This window comes from Lepisma saccharinum, chromosome 1 (assembly GCF_977018435.1).
Source record: "Lepisma saccharinum chromosome 1, izLepSacc3.1, whole genome shotgun sequence".
NCBI lineage: Eukaryota > Metazoa > Arthropoda > Insecta > Zygentoma > Lepismatidae > Lepisma > Lepisma saccharinum.
Window position 1 is genome coordinate 183,099,663 of NC_139229.1, and position 27,169 is coordinate 183,126,831.

The 27,169-nt window shown below is 40.8% G+C and overlaps 1 protein-coding gene across 5 annotated transcripts in view; it reads right to left on the minus strand.

The window, feature by feature from the left end:
* The window catches only part of LOC146004898 (lysoplasmalogenase TMEM86A), a 106,114-nt gene that overhangs the window by 57,290 nt on the left and 21,655 nt on the right, over positions 1-27,169 (minus strand). For all 5 annotated transcript variants that reach the window (XM_083143956.1, XM_083143932.1, XM_083143928.1 and 2 more), the window contains exon 2: positions 21,824-21,993. In XM_083143956.1, the coding sequence (XP_083000082.1) occupies positions 21,824-21,993 (170 nt within the window). The remainder of the gene's footprint in view (positions 1-21,823; positions 21,994-27,169) is intronic.

The window sequence follows — 27,169 nt, forward strand, 5'->3', positions numbered from 1 at the left end:
ATTGGGAACACTGGCAGTCAATACAGTGTTGGCCCACCCTTAGCCTTGTTGACAGCGTTCACTCTCACAGGCATACTTTCAATCAGGTGCCGGAAGGTTTCCTGAGGAATGGCAGCTCATTCCTCGCAGAGCGCCAACATGAGAAGAGGTATTGATGTGGATCGGTGTGGTCTAGCATGAAGTGGGCATTCCAAAACATCCCAGAGATGTTCTATGGGATTCAAATCAGGACTCTGCGCAGGCCAGTCCATTAGTGGGACATTGTTGTCGTCAGACCTCTCCCCCAAAAGCCCTGCAGTGTGTTAAAATGTCAACGTAAGCTTGTGCCGTGACATTGCCATGTAAAGCAACAAGGGGGCCAAGCCCCCTACAGGAGAAACATGACCACACTGTAACCCCGCCACCTCCGAATTTCATTGTCGGCATTATAAAGGCTGGTAGATGTCGTTCACCAGGCATTCGCCACACCCACACCCTACCATCGGATCGCCACATTGTGTACTGTGATTCATCACTCCACACAACGGTTTTCCACTGTTCTATGGTCCAGTTTCGACGCTCGTTGCACCACACGAGGTGGCGTTTGACTTTTGTCTGTCTGACGTTTGACTTATGGGCAGCTGCTCGGCCATGGAAACCAAGTTGCCGCACCTTGCGCCAAACAGTAATGGTGGTTGGAGTAGATCCTGATGCAGTTCGGAATTCCTGTGTGATGGTGGCGATGGATGATTGATGATAATGGTGTACGGCTGTCTCCAACACTCGATGGTCTCTGGAGGTCAACATGGGAGGTTGTCCTGCACGCTCTTGGGTTATACACATCCCTTCACTATAACATCGGAAACAGTGGACAGAGGGATGTTTGGGAGGGTGGAAATCTCACACACAGACCTCCTACACAAGTGGTACCCAACCAAGTGACCACGTTGAAAGTCTGTGAGTTCCTCAGACCATCCCATACTGCTGTCTCACACTGTCTGCAGACTACTGAGTTCACTGACTATGTGATCCACGCGGTAGATGGCAGTACTATGTCGCCCTCTATGATAAACACACTTTTCACTGTGTGTCCGGATACTTCTGATCACATAGAGTATATGTATCTGATTTAGCTAACCACACATTAAAACAGGAACACTCTAATAATAAAAGCTTCTGAAAGTTTATATACGAGGGGCATCCTGAAAAAAGCTTCAATGGTGCCTATACGCAGCACTGGTGGTCGGAGAGTGACACACACACATGCAGGCAGGAAGAAGTGGCATGTAACTGTAATCTGGTACAGTTGCAATGCAGCCGTTTTAGGACAGTTCTAGGTTAAAGATTGCAGCTCTCATACAGTCTCCCACCGACTGCGATATAGCCTACATTGCACGCTCAGAATTTGGCACAGAGCCACCAGCAATCGTTTGAAATGTGCAGACCGGACGTCGTGAGTGATAGTATGGTCAAACGATGGTGTAGACAATTCACGGAAGGCCAATCGAATGTGCACAACCCCATACAGTTGAGTACACGTGGGCCCTTTGCATCACTTCAGGTGAAAGATCTTGGACCACCCCCTGTACAGTCCTGGCCTTGAATGTACCGACTTTCATTTCTTTGTTTAACTGAAGAGGTTTCTGGCAGGGCAAGGATTTGACAGCTACACTGCGGTAGAGATAGTTGCAGTCTTTGCTGTAAGACACATATACCATGGGCATACAAAATTTTGTGCCATGCTACGACAAATGCCAGAACAACGGTGGTGATTATGCCGAAAATTAGATTAGGACTCATTGTTACTAATGTAATAAATTACAACTGATATTCTTGTTTTATTTATGCCTAATCGGTAGGGACCATGATATTTTGTTATTTTTTTAAATTGGTGTATTTTCTTATTTTTTATTTTTTACTATACGGTGTTATTTTCCCCAAAATTCACATTTTCATTTTAGCGCATTTTCTGGCAAATATCTGAAATTATACCTTCATGGTGTTTTTAAACTACTGTTTCAAATTGTAAGTCACATGGCTTACGCCTCTTCGTGAGAGTTTGATATCTTGATTTTTTTTGGAGGAAAGTTATTTTCCATACCCCTTTTTTAATTTTAAGGTAAGGATTTTAGATAATGGAATTTTCCCCGTATATTATGAAGGGTGCATAATGACCATAAGTGGCGATGCACCCAAAAAATTAAATTCAATCAACCTCACGTGACAGATACCGATATAATATGGCACCAAAAATTGGCATTATCTTTTTTTGACTTGTTAGTGTTATGTTTCCCAAAATTCACGTTTTTGTTTTAGAACATTTATCTGACAAATATACCAAAACGTAATACTCCATTGTGCTTCTAAACTATTATTTTAAATTGTGGATCACATGGTCTACGTATTTTCGTGACAGTTTGATATGTTGGAACAGACTTTTTAGGAAGTAAAAGTAAAGTGCTCCTTGCACTTTTCCATGAAGCTGTATAGGGGTGATGTGATCAGCACCACGCTCCTAGCTACCTTTATTTATTAAAATTTCCTCAAGGTACCAGCTTCATATGATGCTAGGTGGGCGCCGGAGCAGTTTGAATAGGTGGAAAACATCCCAGTTCTCCCCCGCAGGGGATCGACCCCGGGTCTCTCGCATAGTAGTCAGACGCCCTAATGACTGAGTTCCATTATTACTCGCTCGACAAATGCCAATGGTGCGCACTTAGCTTGGCAATTCAAAACATATCTCGTGCGACAAATACGAAGATGTGGCTCCCGTGTGACGGTAGATATGCACTCGATCTCCTGTTAGAACCCTGCCACTTTGCTCTGTGATGCAAATTGTTTTTATAAAAGTTGGAAAAATCGTGGGAAATACATGATTTAATGTGGCTGTCAGAATTATTCCATGTACGTATAATTCTATAGTGTCCTCTTGAGTAAAATGTTGGAAAACTTGCATGTTCTATGTACATAAACATGGCCTAGAAAAGACAAGAAAGTTGGATTTCATGGAATTTTCGTTGTTTTAGAACATTTCTTTAAAAAAATTGCTAAAAACGCAAACAATTCGCATTTTATGACAAATTCGCATTATTTCGATATTTCGAACGGGCCAAAAATGTGTCCAGACATCACTGCACATTCCTAAACATAACTTCGTAGCAATTACAATTTTTCACGGTTTTGGCATTTGCGAAAAATCAATGTCCCTACTAATTGGAAATTACTTTCTGGCCACCCCTCGTATAAATCAGTAGATGGAAAGTAAAAATTTAGCAGGGCTCGCAAAGAAAAGTCAATTCTTGAAGAAAGTGATTTGCTTTTATGATTGAATGATTTGAGTAAATATGATATTAACATATTTGCGTATTTATTATTAGTATTTTATTTCATAATATAGGACATTAAACTTACTCAGTGAGAGATTAATGACCATCTCTCAAGAGTTTAAAGAGACAGGACAGAAAGTGACGTTAATTTCATTGCAATACAAGTGTTGCAGTAAATTTGAGGTTGGGAGCATCCACTTGCCAATTTTTATAACGTTCACCAATGCAGGTTTATGTTTAACTTTTTCGTGATAGTATTCAATATATATCCTGTTTGGTTGGATTCTTCTTGATATCTAAGAATAGTGCAATGTCATTGTAAACGTATGTTAACTTGTGCGAAACCAGTAATACCAGTCTAAAGCTCTTCTTGTTTATGCATGCGATTTTTGTTGGATGTTGCAGTCCATGCAATTTCTGTGGCATGTTGTAGTGAGGTACTTTGTCGGGTGGCGATATTCGACAAAAATCGTATGTATCAATGGAACCTATTTGTTTCCATGTTCCTTTACCTTGCCCAACAAAATACCTTACTGCGACGTCGGACAACTATCGGACGGCCCCAGCCACTCTTATCCCCTCCATCTGTTGACAAGTCCCCTTACTACTCCCATACGGACAAGAAAAGATGATCATTCAATGCATTTTCCACGTAATACAGATTAGAGGCTTTACCTTTACTCCCCGATGATACCATATGGTATCATGGTGCTGATTACGAAATGAATGTGCTTTTTGGGCCTTCATACTCTTATGTTTGGGTGAAAACTCTGGCACAGGTCTGGAGCAAGCCTGGGAAATTCACATTCATGACCAACCTCCCCCCTCTCCGCAACATATGCTTGCCACATTTCCGAACAGAGTTTCACATTTTGGCTCATTATTCAACTTGTATGGCACCCAGGAACATGAAATGTTTCAGTCTCTTTGGAAACGTCCATTCTTTGAAAGGAATACTAAGGTTTGGGCCTTCTCCCCAAAATAGCGGGAGAAGAGGGGGCAAACTCCAGTTTTTTTTATTTTTTCATTGAAATTCAGTGGTCGCACCCCCAAACCCTCCTTCCTCAGTTCGGCGTTCTGAATTGCACACGGTTGCATGCTATGATGTTTTATCTGCAAACAAAACTTATCCGAGGTAGATTGCTCCCATAGTGCCAGAGGTATAACAATTTTCCTACAAAAATGCAAATTACCTTTCTTTCGTAAAAAAAAATATTTAAAAAAATCACATTTTGGCTTATTATTCAACTTGTATGGCACCCAAGAACATGAAACATGTTACGTTCTCTTGAGAAATGCCCATTCTTTGAAAATAATACTAAAGTTCGCGCCTTCATCCCAAATAGCAGGAGAAGACGGGGCAAATTCCAGATTTTTATGGTTTCTTCATTGAAATTCGGGGGTCACGCCCCCCAAACCCACCTTCCTCGGTTCGGCGTTCTGAATTGTACACGGTTGCATGCGCTGATGTTTTAGCTGCAAAACAAAACTTATCCGAAGTAGATTGCTCCCATAGTGCCAGAGTTATAACAATTTTCTGAGCAATATGCAAATTACCTATTTTTCGTAAAAAACAGAGTTTCACATTTTGGCTTATTATTCAACTTGTATGGCACCCAAGAACATGAAACATGTTTCATTCTCTTTGGAAACGTCCATTCTTTGAAGAGAATACTAAGGTTTGCGCATTCTCCCCAAAATAGCGGGAGAAGAGGGAGCAAACTCCAGATTTTTTTTCATTGAAATTCATAGGTCGCGCCCCCCAAGCCCCTCTTCCTCGGTTCCTCGTTCTGAATTGTACGCGGTTGCATGCTCTGATGTTCTAGCTGCAAAACAAAACTTATCCGAAGTAGATTGCTCCCATAGTGCCAGAGTTATAACAATTTTCCTCCAAAGAGTGTTCGAATTTAAAATTCCCGCCGAGAAGCCCGAGCGAGAGAAATTTCTCTGTCTCCCTCTCTCTTCTCCTGCCATCACTGGTTTCTGGCGCCGTGGTTGTATTGCGCATAAAAGTGACCTAAAAGTTGAGGCTGAAACTTACGAACGAGATTTCCTGTTCCCGTGCAGAGTTCCATAACAATATCTTTAAATAAATAAATAAAAAAAAATTAAAAAATGAAAAAAGTCAATGAAGACAAAATTCCCTGACATTTCCCTGACTTTTTTTGACACCTCAAATTCCCTGACTTTTCCCGGTTTTCCAGGTTTTCCAGGTCTGTCGCCACCCTGATGGACAGTTGTTTGGAGAAACAGGAGCACGCACATTTGAGAGACGATTTACATGATTTTTGCTGTTGGTTTGTTACGGGGCGGATGAGTTGATTATGTGTATGTATATGTACATTACAAAACATGGGGGGGGGGGATATATACACACACCCATCCATGCAATAAAACTTAAACAGTGAGATAAAATTCGACTGAACTTTCATCAAGGCTCTTCCCCCAGAGGGTCTGCGCACGCCTATGAGCACAGCTATGGCAATATCAGCCCGCAGGCGGCAGACTATTTAGTGGCGAGAACTATAACAGAACAAACCTTCTTGGCTTAAAATTTCAGAAATTCGTGGTAAATTACAAATATTTTATTAATATGTTCAATTTGCTTCTGTGTGTTCGTTCACATACGTACGCACCTTCTCTCGTTTGAGCAAATAACTTTTAGTTGTCACTCTTATATTAATGCACGTATAGGGAGTGAAGGTGACTAGAGTTTAATTAGACGTCAAAGAGGGGATTGCCATTTACTCTTATATTACGTTGATTTACTGTTACCTTTAGACATCCCGTGGGAGAGTTACATCCCGCCTCGAAATATTGATATTCCTTTTCGTTTTTACATTCCACCACTGCCCAGCAATTGAAAATGTATTTTTTCTAGATAAAACAGCAACCAGGTTAATCAGCTAATTAACAGTAAGTTCATACCTTGTATAAGATTGTCTCCTTCAGTGGAGAAAAATCTGTAAATGATTTTCAACATGAAAAAATAAATATGTTTCTCGGCACGCAAGTATCTAGAAATACATTTCGGAGGGGTCCAACCAAGTGTCTCAATAATAATAGTAGTAATAAAATGTGAATAATTATATTTAATTAAATTAAAACAACATTAATTAAATATGTAAATTAATTAATATTGTATTGTTATTATTGCATGAATAGGTAAAAGATGGTAAAAAATAGATATATAACAGCACATATTCATTCATTCATTATCTAGCTTACGTGCAGATCGCCAGATTTGCATAAAAACAACTGCCCTGGCAAGAAAATTAATGTCAAATAGATAAATAATTTAATATTTATTGAATAACAAAAAAAGAGTTGGGTAGAATAGACGAAAAGTAAAGTTCCTGATTAATATTGTATGCATATTATCATAAGTAGTAAGTAGTATTGCATAAATTTTTGGAACTGTCCTTCAAAGCTAAATCCCAATTCCTTGCCTTCCAATAAGTTCAGCGAAAATAACCATCGATATACAAATGCTAAGGAATTATATTTTGATTATTTAATTTTAGTACTTCGTAAGTCTTTCGGTGGGTCCGGACCCGCCTAAATACGTCCTTGTTTCTCTGGGAGGAGCGATCGCCCCATTGGTCTCCTCCTTAATTCACCCCGAGATTCACACAACAGTTTGCCTTTAGATAAAGTGAATGTAGGAGATGCCGTTGGCATCCAGAAAAATCACCAGGACTAGGAATTTACTGGCGAAGAAAAACACAGCCTAGCCTTAATCTTATCAACAATTCTTCTTACTACTCTGCAAATAACATGTTAACGGGCCACATCTTTTATTATAATCCGCATAATCCTGCTGAGACATTATGAAACCCTTCCTGTATAATCGGAAAGGAAGAGCACAAGAAATAGAAGTTAAAGGAGGCGAGTGTTGACCTTTACATTCAGGAGCCGAACTTCTGCAGCGTGAAAGCTAATTAGGAAAATTGAGCATGTCGTTAATGGCTTGTTGAACATCGACATGGACGAGCGCCGAAGAAACCGGAGTCGTTTTTCGCCCGAGAATCCTTTGTTCACAGGGAAAATGCACAAGAGTGGCGTGAGTCAGTTTGTTTACAGGGATTCGATGAGTTTCGCCTTCTTCCAACTCTTCGTGTAGCGCAATAGTTTCTGGAAATCCTCCACACATCATTTAACAGATTGCACGATAGCCTCCGTGTTTTTAATTATGTTTTCATCTTCGCTGGTGGCTCGTGACTGCTGTGGTCGCCAACTTAAAACCCGAGAGCACAATCTGCCTTCAAAGCATAGGCGAAGCTAAGGGTTAATTTTCAAGAGGGCCCGAGTCCGTAGATTCGTAAGTGCAAATTGTTTACCCATGTGTCCAACAGAAATATTCCGAAGCCTATCGATTGAAATGGACCCCACTCCATCATCGAGGGTGCATTGAAAATCCGGTGGGTTAGGTTAAAAAGTGACGTCCATGTTTCAGACATTAGAACTCAGCTCAGGCTGTTTATCCTGGTACGTTCCCGAAGCAGCTCCATTCTTGGGGCGTCCGTGGCCATATGGCGTACTTTATTAAAAACTTTTTATCTGATCGTTTTTTCCGCGTACGTGTTGGGAACTCCTTTTCGGATCTTCACGAACAAGAGAACGGTGTCCCGCAGGGCGGCGTATTAAGTGTGACTCTGTTTGCCATAGCAGTGAACAGTGTTATGGCAAGCATTGTTGCCCCTGTACATGGTCTTCTGTATGTAGACGACCTCACGATCTTTTGTCGCTCACGGAATCTCGCGTCAGCTTCTCGTCAACTCCAACTGACGATAAACCGTTTGGTTGAGTGGTCCTCCCAAACAGGTTTCACCTTCTCATCCGAGAAATCCGTGTGTGTTCACTTTTGTCGTCAACGTACATGTCATTTCGATCCTGGCCTGTACATGGGGAAATCTCCCCTGTGCTTCGTGAATGAGGTCCGCTTCCTGGGCCTCATTTTCGATAAGAAATTAACATGGCTACCTCACCTTCGCCAGTTAAAGTTCTCTTGTCTTCGAGTTCTCAACCTTCTACGTGTTTTATCTCATACTTCTTGGGGTGCTGACAGGACGGTACTGCTTCGCCTGTACCGTGCACTCATCAGGTCGAAGCTTGATTATGGATGTGTTGTGTATTCTTCTGCCCGCCCATCTCGACTTCGCATCCTAGACACCGTCCACCATGCTGGTATACGTTTGTGCTCTGGTGCGTTTCGTACGAGTCCAGTCGCTAGTTTGTACGTAGAGGCATCTGAGCCGTCGCTGTCTCTGCGAAGACAGCGGCTGGTAGTGAACTACTTCCTCCATCTTCGCTCGATGCCTTCACATCCTTCATTTGACACCATCTCCGACGAGAGTAGGCTGGCTAGGTATCGGCTCCACCCTAGTGTCACTAGACCATTTGGTGTTCGTGCAGACGAGATCCTGTCAGCACTTGGTGTTGACAGTGATCTTCCTGGCGTCTCTCCACTCATTCCGCCTCTCCCTACCTGGGAGTTTCCTGCACCTTCTATCGATTTTTCCCTGACTGCCCTTCCAAAGGCAGAAACACCAATGGTTGTATACCAGCAACGGTTTTTAGAACTTCGTGCGAAGCACCCCAATTTTAATGTGTTTTACACGGATGAGTCCAAGACAATCGAATCAGTTGGTTGCGCCTTCGTCCTAGACTCTCAAAGTTCCAGTTTCTCGCTACATCCTGCCTGTTCCATCTTTACGGCAGAGTTGTACGCCATTCTAAAGGCACTGGACTTTGCAGACGTGAATTGGCTGAAGAAAGTCCTTGTGTGCTGCGATTCCACCAGCGTGTTGCAGTCTCTGGATTCGCCGTATTCCCGGCATCCGGTAGCGCAACGCATATTCAGACGGCTTGTGTCCTTATCTGCCAGCACAGATGTACACTTCTGTTGGGTCCCTAGCCACGTGGGCATCCAGGGGAACGAAGCAGCTGATGCTGCCGCCAAGTCTGCTGATGCAGATGGCGACGTTCTCGTCCACCTTTTGCCAGCTAGCGACCTGCAGAATGTGTCCCGTTGTCGCCTTCTTGACACTTGGCAGACCGAGTGGGATGTGGAAACGGGGAACAAGCTTCACGCTGTTAAGCCCACCATAGGTGCTTGGCGTTCCTCATCTCGTCCCTCTCGGCGAGAAGACGTTATTCTTACCCGCATGCGTATAGGACACAGCCGTCTCACGCATGGTCACCTACTGCAAGGGCTGGACCCTCCGTTGTGTCGTGCTTGTAATGTTATTTTAAGCATCCGACACATTCTCGTTGAATGTGTCGATCTTGCTTACCTCCGGCAGACTTTTAACCTTTCCGGCTGTTTGTCATCCCTCTTGGGTGATGACAGCAGTATTTTATCACGTGTTTTTAGTTTTTTGCGAAGAGCTGGACTCTTCCACCGTCTGTAAGGAGGTTTTTAGTTTGTTCTGACTTTTTAATGTGTCGTGTTTGTCTCGTGCAGGTCTCTTTACAACCTTGCACTTTTAGTTTTTCCCAAGGGGCTATCTACACCCCTTTTTTAAATCTCAGTCAGAATTTTAGATAAGGGGACATTTCCCAGTATACACAGAAGGGTGCGAAATGGCCTTAAGTGCCGACGCACCCATAAATTTTAACTCAATCAATCAATCAACCGACGGTTGGGTTTGCCGTATACTGGCAGACCTTGCCACCTATCACGTGAGTGTTAGGGATGGCCAAATGGATCCGGATCCGAAAAATCCGGATCCTGGATCCGGATTCGGATCCAAAAGTTACGGATCCACGGATCTGGATCCGGATCCGAAAGTTCCAGATCTGAATCCGGATCCGAGAGTTCCGGATCCGGGTCTGAAAGTTTCGGATCCGGATCCGGGTCCGAAAGTTTCGTATCTCAATCCCATTATAATATTACCACACCTTAAAAGGTATTATGATCTTCGATTACAAAGAAATTTTTCGTTAGTCCTACAAGAATTTTTTTCAAGTGTTGTTCCTAAAATACTTTGCTACGCATCGGCTAACACACTCGTGCAAAAAAATAATCTTACTTGTTTAACATAAAATGTCAGAGGTGATTTTGTAAATGCCATTGAAACTAATATATATTCATTCGAATGTATTGGAAATGAAAACACACATAAATGTGAGGCATTCCATTCCAGGATGAAACCTTTAACACATATAACAAGATAGAAATGTTATACAAAAATTATACAATTGTTCTACAGTTACAGTTTTACAAATTAAAATAAAACATTATAATGTATGCAGTGTTATATAATTACAAAGTGTAAGACTAACAAGGGAGGTTATCTAAGTGTCCCCCTCCGATTTCCATGAAACTTGGCAGGTGTATAGAGGGGCCCAAAGGAAGAAATACGTGTTTTTTTTTGTTTCCGCTAGAAAACTGTTCTAGGGGCCAACTCCCTCAAATGTTAAGATGAGGACAAATTGAAGTGAGAATCTGACCCCTGTGTCCCCCTCCGATTTCCATGAAACTTGGCAGGTGTGTGTATAAACGGGCCCAAAGGAAGAAATACGTGTTTTTTTGTTTCAGCTAAAAAACTGTTTTACGGGACAAAACCCCCCAAATGTCAAGATGAGGACAAATTGAAGTGAGAATCTGACCCCTGTGTCCCCCTCCGATTTCCATGAAACTTGGCAGGTGTGTGTATAAACGGGCCCAAAGGAAGAAATACGTGCTTTTTTGTTTCAGCTAAAAAACTGTTTTAGGGGACAAAACCCCCCAAATGTCAAGATGAGGACAAATTGAAGTGAGAATCTGACCCCTGTGTCCCCCTCCGATTTCCATGAAACTTGGCAGGTGTGAGTATAAACGGGCCCAAAGGAAGAAATACGTGTCTTTTTGTTTCAGCTAAAAAAACTGTTTTACGGGACAAAACCCCCCAAATGTCAAGATGAGGACAAATTGAAGTGAGAATCTGACCCCTGTGTCCCCCTCCGATTTCCATGAAACTTGGCAGGTGTGTGTATAAACGGGCCCAAAGGAAGAAATACGTGCTTTTTTGTTTCAGCTAAAAAACTGTTTTAGGGGACAAAACCCCCCAAATGTCAAGATGAGGACAAATTGAAGTGAGAATCTGACCCCTGTGTCCCCCTCCGATTTCCATGAAACTTGGCAGGTGTGAGTATAAACGGGCCCAAAGGAAGAAATACGTGTCTTTTTGTTTCAGCTAAAAAACAGTTTTACGGGACAAAACCCCCCAAATGTCAAGATGAGGACAAATTGAAGTGAGAATCTGACCCCTGTGTCCCCCTCCGATTTCCATGAAACTTGGCAGGTGTGTGTATAAACGGGCCCAAAGGAAGAAATACGTGCTTTTTTGTTTCAGCTAAAAAACTGTTTTAGGGGACAAAACCCCCCAAATATCAAGATGAGGACAAATTGAAGTGAGAATCTGACCCCTGTGTCCCCCTCCGATTTCCATGAAACTTGGCAGGTGTGAGTATAAACGGGCCCAAAGGAAGAAATACGTGTCTTTTTGTTTCAGCTAAAAAACTGTTTTACGGGACAAAACCCCCCAAATGTCAAGATGAGGACAAATTGAAGTGAGAATCTGACCCCTGTGTCCCCCTCCGATTTCCATGAAACTTGGCAGGTGTGTGTATAAACGGGCGCAAAGGAAGAAATACGTGCTTTTTTGTTTCAGCTAAAAAACTGTTTTAGGGGACAAAACCCCCCAAATGTCAAGATGAGGACAAATTGAAGTGAGAATCTGACCCCTGTGTCCCCCTCCGATTTCCATGAAACTTGGCAGGTGTGTGTATAAACGGGCCCAAAGGAAGAAATACGTGTTTTTTTGTTTCAGCTAAAAAACAGTTTTAGGGGACAAAACCCCCCAAATGTCAAGATGAGGACAAATTGAAGTGAGAATCTGACCCCTGTGTCCCCCTCCGATTTCCATGAAACTTGGCAGGTGTGTGTATAAACGGGCCCAAAGGAAGAAATACGTGTTTTTTTTGTTTCAGCTAAAAAACTGTTTTAGGGGACAAAACCCCCCAAATGTCAAGATGAGGACAAATTGAAGTGAGAATCTGACCCCTGTGTCCCCCTCCGATTTCCATGAAACTTGGCAGGTGTGTGTATAAACGGGCCCAAAGGAAGAAATACGTGTTTTTTTTTTTTTTTTGTTTCAGCTAAAAAACTGTTTTAGGGAACACAACCCCCCAAATGTCAAGATGAGGACAAATTGAAGTGAGAATCTGACCCCTGTGTCCCCCTCCGATTTCCATGAAACTTGGCAGGTGTGTGTATAAACGGGCCCAAAGGAAGAAATACGTGTTTTTTTTGTTTCAGCTAAAAAACTGTTTTAGGGGACAAAACCCCCCAAATGTCAAGATGAGGACAAATTGAAGTGAGAATCTGACCCCTGTGTCCCTCTCCGATTTCCATGATACTTGGCAGGTGTGTGTATAAACGGGCCCAAAGGAAGAAATACGTGTTTTTTTTTTGTTTCAGCAAAAAAAAACTGTTTTAGGGGACAAAACCCCCCAAATGTCAAGATGAGGACAAATTGAAGTGAGAATCTGACCCCTGTGTCCCCCTCCGATTTCCATGATACTTGGCAGGTGTGTGTATAAACGGGCCCAAAGGAAGAAATACTTGTTTTTTTGTTTCAGCTAAAATAAAGTTTTACAGGGCAAAACCCACTCAATTGTCAAGATGAGGTTTAATTGAAGTGGGGATCTGACCCCTGTGTCCTCGTCCGATTTCCATGAAACTTGACAAGTGTGTGTATAAATGGGCCCAAATGAAGAAATACGTGTTTTTTTTGTTTCGGCTAAAAATCTGTTCTAGGGGGCAAACTCCCCTCAAATGTTAAGATGAGGACAAATTCAAGTGGGGATCTGACCCCTGTGTTCCCCTCCGATTTCCATGAAACGTGGCAGGTGTATAGAGGGGCCTAAAGGAAGAAATACGTGTTTTTTTGTTTCAGCTAAAAACTGTTTTAGGGGGCAAAATCCCCTCAAATGTCAAGATGAGGACAAATTGAAGTAAGGATCTGACCCCTGTGTCCCCCTCCGATTTTCATGAAACTTCGCAGGTGCATAGAGGGGCCCAAAGGAAGAAATGCGTGTTTTTTTTGTTTCAGCTAAAAAACTGTTTTATGGGGCAAAACCCACCTCAAATGTCAAGATGAGGACAAATTGACGTGGGGATCATCTGACCCCTGTGTCCCCCTCCGATTCCCATGATTTTTGACAGGTGTATAGAGAGGCCCTATGCCCCCTGTTTCTTCCTATGCCATATTTACGTGATTTTGGAGTCAGATCCCCACTTCAATTTCTCCTCATCTTGACATTTGAGGGGGGGGGCTCTATGCACCTGCCAAGTTTAATGGAAATCGGAGGGGTAGACCTAGACCTCCCTTGTATGTGTATTAATTAATTACAAATCGCGCACGCGCGCACACACAATATATCTATATATATATCTATATATATATATATATATATATATATATATATATATATATATATATATATATATTATGTATATATATATATATATATATATTATGTATATATATATGTATATTAGCAGGTAACAATATGTTAAGAGTATAAACAGATTCTTACTTTCCAAAGAAGCGCATGTGGGATGGCAAAACGGATCCGGATCCGAAAATTCTGGATCCGGATCCGAAAGTTCTGGATCCGGATCTGAAAGTACCGGATCCGGATGTGAAAATTCCGGATCCGCGGATTCGGATCCGAAAAATTGTAGGATCCGGAACCAACCGGATCCGGATTTCGGATCCGCGAGGATCCGGATCTGTCCATCCCTAGCTGAGTGTCTCTTTCCCGAGGGGAATTTGAACACTTCGTTGTCATATTCATAACAGAGGGGAGAAGAAGTCAACAGATATACAGGGAGCAGGTGTTCGTGTTACCGATGGGCAAACGAAAAAGAATTTGCCCTCGAAGTGCTTGAAAAAACAAAACAAAGTAAAGTGCTCCCCTGTGCCTTGCACAACGCCATGAAGGCGTATAGAGAGTGTGGAGTTAGGGTCCCACACTCTCTTGATCACGGCCGAAGGTGATCAGCACCACACCCCTGGCCGCCTTTACCCCAATAGTTTCCTCCAGGTACCCACTTTATACGACGCTGGGTGGGCGCCGGAGCCGCTTGAACAGGTGGAAAAAATCCCGGTTCTCCCCTGTCGGAAATCGAACCCGGGTCTCTCGCATGGTAGTCAGACGCCCTAACAACTGAGCTACCGCGGCTCTTGTGCTCTCAAAGTGCTTGAATAGCTAATTTTTATTTGACTGCCCTTTGAAAGGATTTGTGCAACAGCACAGCTAGCCGCCAGGTTTGGACGAAGCAAACGTTTGGCCAGAGACCACTTAGTGGCGGAAACTGTACCAGGATAAACCTTCCGACATATAGTTAAGCAACCGGCAACAAAACAGCCAATCAGATCAGGTAAAAGTTAATTTTCTTGTTCTGCCTAGCCTAGCACTGCGGAATTTTCAAAAATGTCGTAAAACAATATAAAAATAAATGCCAAATATTTATACTCGCATTGAACTTGTTCCTTTAACATTACAACATTTTTAAATTCTCATATATTGCAGTACAATAGCTTTATGTAATGTGACAAATATACGTATTGTTACTTAGAATGACCATGAGTCCCAATTTAGCTGTCCCGACAGCAGTACTGTAACGTGTGTGCAAAACATAGTTGCTTTCCCCGTTTTTTAAACTATTTCGAATCTTGAAGAAAATAGAATATTTATAGACAACTGCTTTCCAGTATTTTTTTGTTAGAACGTGTGTCCTTAAAATAAATTTTCGACGAAGTGGGTAAAAGTAACATGTGTGACGTAGAGATCGTTTCATATCAATCAATAAATACCTTGACTTGGCAGTTGAGCATAAAGCAAGCTTGGAGAAATATCTAGCAATTGTGTTAATTTTAAATAAAGAGCACGGGATACATGAAAGAATGCTCAATACAAACTACTAGGTTAGGTCACAAATTCCCTGTCTCTCTCACTTTTACGAGATTTCTAGGCGCACCACTGCTTGCAGTATAAACTTTTGAAACAGTTCAATGCAAAGTTTCTTTTCCGGCTTAGCGAGAGAGATACATTATCACTCTTAATCTTGTGGTAATTCTGACAATGATTCTTATCTTGAAAATATTTCATGTAGATTTCTTTAGGATACCTTATCAAATGGTTCCCTTTATCGCACTTGCAGATCATAAAATACTATGGTAGCACAGTGCCTAACCAGATAGGAAGCGGGAAATCCCAGTCATTCTCTTGACTTTTGTATTCTTCAGTGTGAAAGTTTACTGCAAATGACGTATTTGCAAACGAAAGTAAGAGTAGAGTTTGCAAATGCTTGGGAACAGCTATCTCAGGGTTATTTCAGATAACAGTATCTGATGTTAAGGAGCAGTACAGAGCATATATTCATGTAATTAGGTAAAATTCGCACGTTAATAACCAATAGTTATCGGCTGAATTGGGGGAAACAATAGGTTATATTTACATACAACATAAAGGTCACCTCACACGAAAAAGACCAAAGATAAGTGGTCCTTACCGTCAAGAAGCTTTTGGCTTCCTCCACAAGACACCTCCAATCTTCCATACCTTTTGCTCTCTTCTTCCAGCACTGTACACTGTCTTATATTACATCATCACAAACTATTCTTTTTACCTGCTCCTTTTCTTCAGGGATATATCATCTCCTGTAGGATCATTTTTTGGTACACGGAAATTTTCATTTTTTTTAAATTTCCTGGGCAATATTAATCTTACTGCTTTCACAAATCCAAGATATTTCCAGGATATTTATTTCTTCACGTGTACAGGGATCTTTAATAGAATAGAATATAATAATTTAATAGAATAGTCGAACTTTTTTCCGGATGATTTTCATTTGGAATACACAGAGGGTTTTTCTATTTTTGTGAACGTCCAAACTTCTGAATCAGAGTTTGTATTTTTTCTGTTTATGTTGCTATTTTATAATTGTATGTTTGCATAATAGGTCTTATTACCCGCTACAGTTTTTTTTTTTTTAATAATGTCTACGTAATTCTGATTATTGATCAATCACTAAGCCAAGGAATTTCAAACTTCTCACACATTAAAATAGTTTGTTTATAATTGTAATATCTCTATTTCTTAACGTGTCTCTGAAGTGGTCCTACAATATTTTAATTCGATCTGAGCCAATGAAATTTGTGCCTCCAGAGGAAATAGCTCTCTACAACTACAAAGCGATTGTAGGCTCTAACTTATACCTTTTCCGAAAATGTCAACCCTAGACTTTTGATCACTTTTCAATAAGGAAAAAAATCAGATACATTGTTAATGACTGAATAACGAACCTTTAGCGCTCTGTAAATTTGTATTTATATTTTCTTGTTTTGTACATTTTTTATCATCACTTTTGGAAGTACACAACAACGAGGATAAATGGTGATTATATGAAATGATTAAGGGACACAAAGTAACACCCATGCCCAGACCCGGGAGTCTAACCTGGAGTCTCCGGTGTTGAGACCATGGGTGGTCCGTGTACAGTCACAGACATTTCTGGATTGTAACAAACCAATTGACTTTCAATGAAATCATTACAACCCAAAAGACCATGAATGTACAAGAACAGGTGGTCTACTAGAGCCACAGTTGCTGAAAAGGGTAGATGTGGATCGCGGTTAGGAAGTGTTTGTTACCCGAAGTTACTCAAAAGGTATTGCTTCTTGGAGGGTAATAGCACAGATTGGGCAGATTAAAGAGGATGGTGGAGGCTCGGGGAGTATGGACACCAGGTGGGCACAGCCTTAGCAGGTGCTGCTGCAAACCCAAATAGCCTGCTTGAGAAATCTTCAGAAGGAAGAAAAGAAAATATAGAAAAAATGAGAGAGAAATTGATACAAAGATAGAGAGAAGGAAAGAATAACAAATAGAAAGAAAGGGAAAAAGAGGAATAAAGGAAGAGAAGGCTGGACCCCCACTTAGGGCAGAGTGGCAGAAGTGGTGAAATCTGCATCGAGAAAAATTAACGAAATCAAATGCAAGGAATGGGCGAGATTGAACTTGATAGCAGATTGCTGGGATCAGCGCGGTGCAAAACGGCAGACGCGAAAAAAGGAAACCACCACATCAAGTGCAATCTCGCTCAGTGAGGTCGAAGCGGGGCGAAATTATTTCGTTGGAGAAGTCCCGGGACTTCTGGAGGCAAAGAGCTCTATTCACCTCCCTTCGCTCCCGCTCCAATTGGCGTGGGGTTGTGGGAAAAACCGGCGTAATTTTTAACCTTGACGCTCTCAGCGTGTCTTCGGGAGATCTCGCCACGAAGGCTGTGTGTATTGTTTATGTAAGGGTTTGAAAACAAGAACTTTCTCCGTCTGTGGTTTCGAACAACCATTGAAAGAGTAAACTGATAAAATGCAATTCATTCTTTCACACTTTTCTGGATGTTTCCTTTGGAACAATTACAAAAATGTAACTGATTCCGTAAGGCAGATAATCGCGTATATTTTATCCGTGATAGCAAAAAAGTTCTAACCTAATACAAAATATAGTAACAATTCAGAAAATTATTTTCAGTGTCTGCAAAGCACTATTTTGTACTAGTCAGTCAAATATTCAGTCATTTTTCTGTATATATTCCACTACAATCAAAGCAATTTTGCTATCGGATTGGTAATTTTTTAATGCCCGTGGCATAGAAAGACGGTGGTTGATGCCGAAGCCAATTGCACGAGAAGCTCCATCTCCTCATGGCTCTCGAAAAGTTGACCTCCCAACGCCTCCTTAAGTGGTCCAAACAAATTATAATCACACGGTGAGATATCAGGGCTACAGGAAGGGCTTTCCAGCACAGACCACTAAATTTTCGCAATGTTTTCTTGAGTTAAAGAGCGGTATGATGTCTCGCGTTCTCGTGCAGAAGAATGGGGATGCTTCGTCTTTTGGACTTATAGACTGCCTTAACTTTGTCCAAAAGCGTGCAATAATAAACAGCATTCAGTGTCCTGCACAGTTATGCGTCGATCTTGTTGAATCAGCTGCCGGACTGCTTGAATGTGGTCTGCCGTCAGGCTTGTTTTGGGCCGCCGCGCTTGAGTCATCCTTCACGTACATTCACAAACTTTTATGCCACGTAAAACTGAAAGAAAAGGTAGTAAATCCTTCACTATAGCAAAGTATCTATAATAGCTGCATTTAGACTTCTGTGTATATGACAAGAAACATTGATGCGCCAGACACGTATTCGACTCTTGACTTTGCGCAGCAAACTTTCAGAACAATAATTTCATCTACGCATGTTCGTTAATCGAAAATAGGAAGCCGTCGCCCCTGAAAATCTAGCGATAATTAATTAAATTTCCGCCCCCAAGTTGAAAGTTCTCAAGCAAAAATCCGCGCGGGGAGGGGGGGGGGGAACTTTACACTCTAACTTAGTACACTGTCAGAAGTTTAACAACAAACTCAACGTAACTCGCGATAGCATGTTCATTCTTCTCGCTCCAGAGCCGGGCCTTAACAGCAGTTGGCGGAGATTTCAGCTGCAAATAAGATTAGGCAGGGTGACGAATTAATTCCACTTAACTTTCTATCATGGTGTCATCGTTAGCAAAAACGAGACCCATTTCACATCATCAGACTATGGACGAATTCAACAAGCTGTACACTGTAATGTACACATGGTTATCATTAATATATTGTACAGGCGCGCAAAGAGTTGTAGAGTAACGTGTTACATTTTCGGCACTTGCGTTAGTAACGTGTTACTTAGTTACCTTGCATGCTTTGATAAATTTAGAACTGCGCAGGTGTAACATGGTCCCAGGTTAGAACCCAATCTGCATGGATGTATCATTATGGTTTCCCATCAACTATTCATTCATCACTTCATGATTCATCCTCACCGTCACGATTAACCTAAGATTCAGAAAAGAGATTCAAAATAACTGAAATAGAAAGAAAGAAACAAATTCAGAACTGGAGGATTTTCTTCTCAGGACGAAACATTCTTTGTTGTGTTCTTTTAAGCTTGTGCGTATGAAGTTACAGTTGGAAAATATGCGGTACAGAAAACAACACAAGACTTGCGTAAACAGATAGTTAAGCGTAAATAGATAGTAAAATGTCCTTGTTGTTGTTACATAACAAAGAACGCTAACACTTTACTTTTTAAGTAACTTACACAACTCTGCAAACAGGCACAAACACTTATATTCTCTTTGTGTGCGAGTGTGTGTGTGAACAAGTTTCATCTTCCTAGTACGTACTTATAGTTTCAGAGCCAGGATGGAATTTTGCGTTGGACCAATTATAAAGTGCCGTCTCCATAATCGTAATCTTTTCGCTCTCACTAAACGTTTCTATCTTAAAATGGCTTGCAAATGCGATGATATATCACGTGGTCTTCACTATATCATATTTTAGGTCAACTTTCGATTTTCACATTCGTTAGAAGTATTATTTGGGCATATGTGAATATTACAACAACGTCAGCGTAATTTAACTCATAGCAACGAGAGATATTAAACGTTTTATAAAATAAATCTATCATTTAAAATCCTTTTTCTATTGAGGATTACGAACAATGAAAAATACGATCCAAAATCAGTCTTGGTTGACCAATCCTGATTAAGAGCTATCAAAAATACACATCACACAAGGTAGTTCATGCGACTTAACCAGCAACCTTGTAAAAACCATTGTTGACCTTTGTGTAATCGATTCACCTACTGACAGAGACCTTGAAACGTCAGGCGTTGAATTAATTTCTAGATTGCGACAGATTGACACGAAACTTAGCATTTCTCTGGCTGAAAATAGCGCTGCTACTCCACACCACAGCAAACACGATATTCATTTTAAGTTTGCGTGATTTTATCCGACACACAAATCGCATGTGATATCACTTGTAACCTCAACTCTATTTGGAGCTAGGATAATGCTGATGAAGTTTATTTGGGGAGGGGTTTTCATCAAGACACTAATGGTTTTAAAAATGAACTTAAAATACAGACAAGAAGGGCTCATTGTTACAGTAGTGAACCAAGTGTATAGATTATAATTCCTGCAAATTAACTTCAAAGTCCGTTTTAGCATATAGGTATCGAAAATGCACTAGATGATTCCCTATCACGAAATTTTCCTGAAATGAAATTCTATTCTCAGACATGTCCCAACTCCGCATGTCTTCCAAATTAATTATTACCACAATATATTGTCGAAGCCCACAGAAATTTAGGGATGTATAAACAATAAACGATCAGGATAATGTTCAATTCCTCTGGATGAAAATAACCTTCAATCGATGCTTTTTTAAAAATATATCTCCACTTGACTTCAGCAACCATCCAACCATTCAGCTCAGCTATCCACTTCGTCAGAAAGTTGAAAAACTAAAAGGGTAAAAAAAGAAGTTTTGCTTTTACTTCGTTCGTGCTTTTGTGGCGTTCAATAAAATTCTTCCGATGTGATGTTCATTTTTTTTCTTCGGCCTATGATGAAAACTAAATTTTTGCCACGTTGATATTTGGTGTTTAAAAACGCGTCAGCAGTTTACTGTGTGCGCGATGTGACTGGAAGGAAATGGGTATTAACAGCCTTCTCTCCCAGAGTGGGGATTTTTTTTTACCTGACTCCCGTTATGTTCAGTGAAAGTTTGTCCTTAGTTTTAGAAGCAGGTTCTAGACGTGATCGCTCTATCCGACGCCAATTTATGTCATTAGACGATGTGCAGTTACTTTTAGAAGTTTCGCTGTTGAAGTGGTCACTTGATTTTCGACGTCTAGATGGATAATCGCCTTTTTAGACGTCTAAAGGGGTCATCACTACATTTATTTACCCTTTTGTTAATTCACGATTTATTCCTGCTTTTGGAAGTCCTTTCGGGGCAGATTGCCCCCTCCGTCCCCTTAATCCGCCATCCTCGATGTCATACTTTCGTAACACCCCATCAGTTGTGTTTCAGTGAAAAATAACAGATTCCCTCAGATTCTTTCACACACCAATAATCAGTAAAATTACGTCGCCAAGTATCAGAATAAAAAAAAACATGAAATTAATGTGGGCACGTAACTGACAAACAAGTGGTTTAGACGTGTCTTAAAAAACCTGGAGTCTTCACCAGATTATAGTAAGCGGGGAGGGAAAGGGCGATAAATAAGTTTTGTGGCGTAAATCATGCTTAAATCGACTCTCTATTAAACAAACAATGCGCATTTAGGGTAACTGTCTTGGCTGGCTGACTGGAAAGGTGCCCGTACGGCTCCTGTCCGTGTCCTGGCTGAAAACTTGGCAGTATGTCGGGCCTTATTTACTATGTGACACATTAATTTATCATATGAGAGTTTAACTATCAATTTCAATTTGTTAAAACTTAATGGATGCTCTACAAACAACAAATGGATATATATTTTTTTCACTTGTGCATAAGAATGTTGCCACTGAGAAGCAAGAGAAGTGTCCATAACTTATCATTTCCAACACCAGACATGCAATGGATAACTGGTACTTACTCGTCACTCAAACTCATCCCATGCAACAGGACGAACACGATGAGGCTGACTATGGGAAGACATTTGATAGCCATTGCGAAGCATGAGGGTCGATCCACGGGAATGAACAGCACGAAGTAAATGGCCACTGTTTTGAAGAAGGGGACCAATTTCGGTCCAACGCTCTTCAGCTGTAACATAAAAGAATACAGTGTCAACAAAGATAAAACAAGCAAAACTTTTACAACATTTCTGATTATTTAACGTCATTTTTCTATCCCTGATGAAAGGAGAGAGGTAGAAATCTTATACATGTAGATGGTGTGATCGTGAACCAAGCACTCAAAGACCAAGAATGAAGGCGTCCAGAAATGACGCATAGGACGGGTAAATTTCAGTCTGATACCTTACCAAACTGATAATATATTCTAACCCATATTGGTATTGTTCTACTTAAACAATATACGTATAATTCTATAAACAGGAACCAGGTTGACCTACATGTTCTAGAGATTAGTGAATCTTCTTCCAAAAATACGACTCCTGCGTTCAAATGGATGATCATTACGTGTTTCATTTTTATTAAATTATTTTCTATTGAAGCGTTAAAGTGAACGGATAAACAAAGAAACGTAAATATTTCTAGAGTACTGCATTATCACTGGGAGAACATCGCCGACGAATGTTCCAGGTTAAAGTCCCAGCCTGGCACGAGTGTATATTTGTAAGCATCCGTTCATCAATATCCTCCTCATCGTAATCGTCGAAATAAGTCAAAACTGGCACAGAAGCAATGCTAAATAAAAAAATAGCGAAAAAACGTGGTATCTTGGAGGGGAAATAGCTCCCATCACCCTTTCAGTGGATCGACGCCCCCCAGCGAAACCTATTATTTTTCAATATTGGAAAAGTGTGGTCACCGGAAACAAGAAAGGGATTAGATCCTGAAATACTGGCTTCCACGCACTGCGTTATGTTTGTTGCCTAACTTTACGGCGATAGCAGAACTTTCCATTAAAAAGTTGCTATTGAAATCGGTTGATCGACGTAGAATTGGACCACACACATTGCAGGATCCCATTTTTATTGTGTCTGACTGTACACGACATTCCTTTGTATATTAGGGAATATCGTACACAGAATGTAACTTTATTTGATTGACACATAACTGCAAATGGTTGATTTAGTAAAAAAGAATGGGGTGTAATAAAGGGAGAGAAATGTCTTTCTGGGACATCTGAGGACCATATTTTTCTGGAAGGACATCAGACAAATGAGGACACAAACATTGGACAAAAATCGGGGACACGCTCTAAAACCAAAAGGTCAGCCCGGTTCTAGATTAATTTGCCACTGGTAAACTTGGTACAAAATGATTATAAAACAGGAATTTGTACGAACTTTTAGAAGGATAAAGAAAATTTTGGAGGGTGTTCGATGTGTGTGGATATTTCCAAGATAACCGGCACAATAAGAAAATTCTGCTCTCGCTAGATACGCTTATACTGCATAATATGCATTAAATAACGATACTTAGAGTAAGAAGTCCAGCTAAGGTAGTTTAGGATTTCGGTTCAACACCAACAATCGGTTCATCACAAAATGTAGTTTTGCGCAGGATTCACGCGGTCAGCAATTGAACTTCAATGCGATTATAATAAGCTTTCAGTGAGCGATTAGAATTTGAATAAACTTTGGCAAATTGATTCATACAAATAGCGAATACAATTTAATACACTTGAGGAAAACGAACTTTCTGCCAGTCTAAGAGTTCTATGGATTAATGAAAGTTTCCAGATTTTAAAAAAATATATATATAAAAATATGAGGGTTCCACTATACATAAAAGACAAGATGGAACAGTTTCGATATTTAAATATTGCTGTTTTTTTACGCTTTCCTCTATTCCTCCCTTTCCCCCAAATTCGGTATCTCTTGTTTGTTGCATCGGACCGCAGTAGGCAGACACTATTAAAGACATTAATCTGTATTTCCTGGCTATTTTACGTCGCTTTTATACCGCTAGTTAATCGCGACAATGTGGATGACATACATGAAGAAAAACACAATCAAGCGCCCAAACCTTGCCCAGGAGTCGAACCTATCACACACAGGGGGGAAATAACTTGAGATGCCGTGCTTGCTGTTTTTTGGGGTCCTGGGTTCGAATCTCGGCCTGAGCATGGTGTTCTTTACGAGTGTCCCTTTATCAATTTCATCGCATCATTCATCCTCATATTCGCAATTTGCCAAAAGTGGAAGAAAAGCGAAGTAAAATGAGTCAAACCAATTAGTCAAAAGCTCAAAAGTGTGTTTCTAGCGCTGAACTCCTGTGCCCGAAAGTCTCCCCTAAAGCAGAGTTCGCGATTGATTTTTAACCCACACTGCATTGCAGATGGTATAAACTGATAAGAAAATAATGTCTCAGTTAGATCTCGCTTTTAAAAACACGGGCACGGTGTTTAGTAATGCAGTTATACTGTACGCAGCATGATACTCAACACGGTCTCCACACTGAACAAAAACACAATATTATTGTTTGCCGATGCTGGACGTAAGACTACTGAAGATATTATCTCTTTTTTGCAGAGCTGTATCTCTTTACCAAGGAGAGCTTTGATAATCCCCGTAATGGGGCTTGATTATAGTTTTCAGACCCCACATCGCTTTCTTTGCCTTATATGGAATTGTTGGTCTGCAATGAAGACACGTCTAAAACAAATCGCCGTCGTTAATTTGCATGCTGAGCGTTTCATCTGTAATTAGGCACATCTCAAAGCATCCATATATGATTCATTTGACCCCCCCCCCCCCCATGCAATCGTAAGCACGGTGCCTTGTTCTTGTGCGTCGAAAGGCACAGAGGAAGAAGGAATGCAAGAGAACGTACCTTAATCCTTGTGCAGCGATGGATGTTTGGCCTGCGAAAGCAAAGCAGTTTGCTACTCCCTCTGTCCCATAATTATCGTCCGGTACACTTTTGTTTGTTGTCCCATAATAATTGTCCGATAGGCAAACTGTGACATTGGTGTATACAGAAGAAGAAAATTAAACACGGCAGAAGAAGAAAATTAAACACGGGAATGAGTCGCACAACTTTATTACTCAAGGATCAGTACAAATTGGCCGATCAAGTATCCAAAAGAACATAAATAAAAAGTCACAATTTTGGCATACCGGACTATAATTATGGGACAGAGGGAGTACAATTTTTTCACTACTACTTTCTTTGCGCTGGAAATCTACTTACTGTCACAGGTATTCAGAAAACAGTGAAAGGAAACCACACGAAGATTCAATTCAATGCTCTCAAAGGAATTGTAAATAGATGTAATTTTACAGAATTTTAAATTCCGTAGCGGTTTTTCGGGAAGAGGGGAATTTTCGAAAAATCACTTTACTGGCGCAGGACATTTACAAAACTATTATAAGTCTGAAGCTTGTGTCCCTGCTGCCCCTCCTGTTTCAGAAACAATATAATTATACCGTTGGAAGGAAAATGTTACGCCAGGCAACATGACGATGACGATGAGAAAGGAGTTTGCGCAAATCAAACCTGGGTGGCTAGGTGCAACTAGGGATGAATGATTTCAAAAGTGATACTTCGGGGCCAAAATTATGACTTATGATTTTCCATGCGGTGCTATGGTAAGTACTTTCCACCTGTTGACAAAATTGGGGACTGCTAGTGTTGCTAACTAAGATTATAAACCTCTAAAATAGGGACAGTTATTCCCAAACCCATCAAACGTTGCATGTGAAAAATATTGGTCGCAATTCACACATTAGCATGGTATCAGTCACCAAACTTCGAATTATAATCCTTCGAAGAAATTTTCATACCTCCGGGTTCGAATCTCGTCCTGGGCATGGGTGTTTTCTGTGAGTGTCCCTTCATCAATTTCATCATATCACTCATCCTCATCACTCATGAGGATGAGTGATGATATGATCAAATTGATGAAGGGACACTCTCAGAAAACACGCATGCGTCGACTGGGATTCGAACCGGGAACTCCTGGCGTCATAGCACGCTGTGATAATCAGTCCTCCACGGAGGCCGGCAATTTTGCAACTAAACTTCGAAATGATAATATGGAAGTTCCACAAAGTGAATATATGGGCGATAATGATATTAATTTCCTTTGGCATTAATAAGGTATATTGTATACGTAAAGTTGTTGGAAGGAGCTATCAAACTAGCGTTCGTAGAATTGCTTGCTTTTGCGATCATAATCAAGCCATTATCTACAACAGGGCTGTCCTAACTACTGCCCGTGGGCTACATCCCGCTCTTCGAGGTTCTTTATGTGGGCCACTTTAATACTAATAAAACCTGTCATTTCATTTTGAGGTCTTATCTTTAATGTAAATAAAACGTAATAGGACCCCGCGACCATAGCTCAAGTAGTTACTGGCTCTGCACATAATTAAATCAAAATTGGACACCCTTGATCTATAGTCACAACCACTTACGAAGGCGGACCGTTAGCAGTGGTTGAAACAGCCTATCTCGAGCGATTCAATTACGCTGCGTCTTTGATTTCTACAAAATACACGAATACAATGCAAAGAAACGAAACCCAGAATCTTAACCGATGAAAGAGGCTCCATTATTGCACTAAGAAAGATTATGATCACTAGAACTGCCTTCCTGACTGACGTTCACTGACTGATCTGTGCTAAAAGGAGCACGGTGGAGCTGAATTAAGAATAGGAAAAGTAGAACGAAAAGAACTACAAGTGTTCACGGTATTTTATCTAAGTAACAAAGTCAATAAATTGTATTGAATAAATTATTACAAGAAATAATTATAATTTCTTACAAGAAAAATTTATGATTCTTCTACATCCCCACCGGTGTTAGCTTGAACCTTGAGGACAGCTGGGGGGTGTTCTTATGTTTAAGATGATGTCAATGAGACAGCTTTTGCAGTCCCCTTCCCCCCTCCCACACACACACACACCGAGCACTGGTTTATGCTGTCTTTTTTACACCTCTTTAAATTAAATTCGACAATGAAAATAATGAATTTATGAAATAAATGGAAGTTATCACAATGAAGCATCCATGCCTTGCTTAGGATCCACCCGGGCTTTTGTGTGCTCTACGCTAGCCATTCAGCAACAAAGACTGAAGCAACTCCACAATCAAAACGATAGCCAAGAACAGATTAGGGTACAGGAGACAACTTTCCACAAGTATCGTGTACAAAAAGACCAAGGAGCCTTGCAAATAATGTGCACTGAAAGTGACAAATAGAGAAATAAAGGATAAGAAAGGGACAGAGAGGATTCAATGAGTACGTGCATACGAACAGAAGCAGTTAAAACAGAAATAGTTCGTGTAAATCCAATATTACTTAC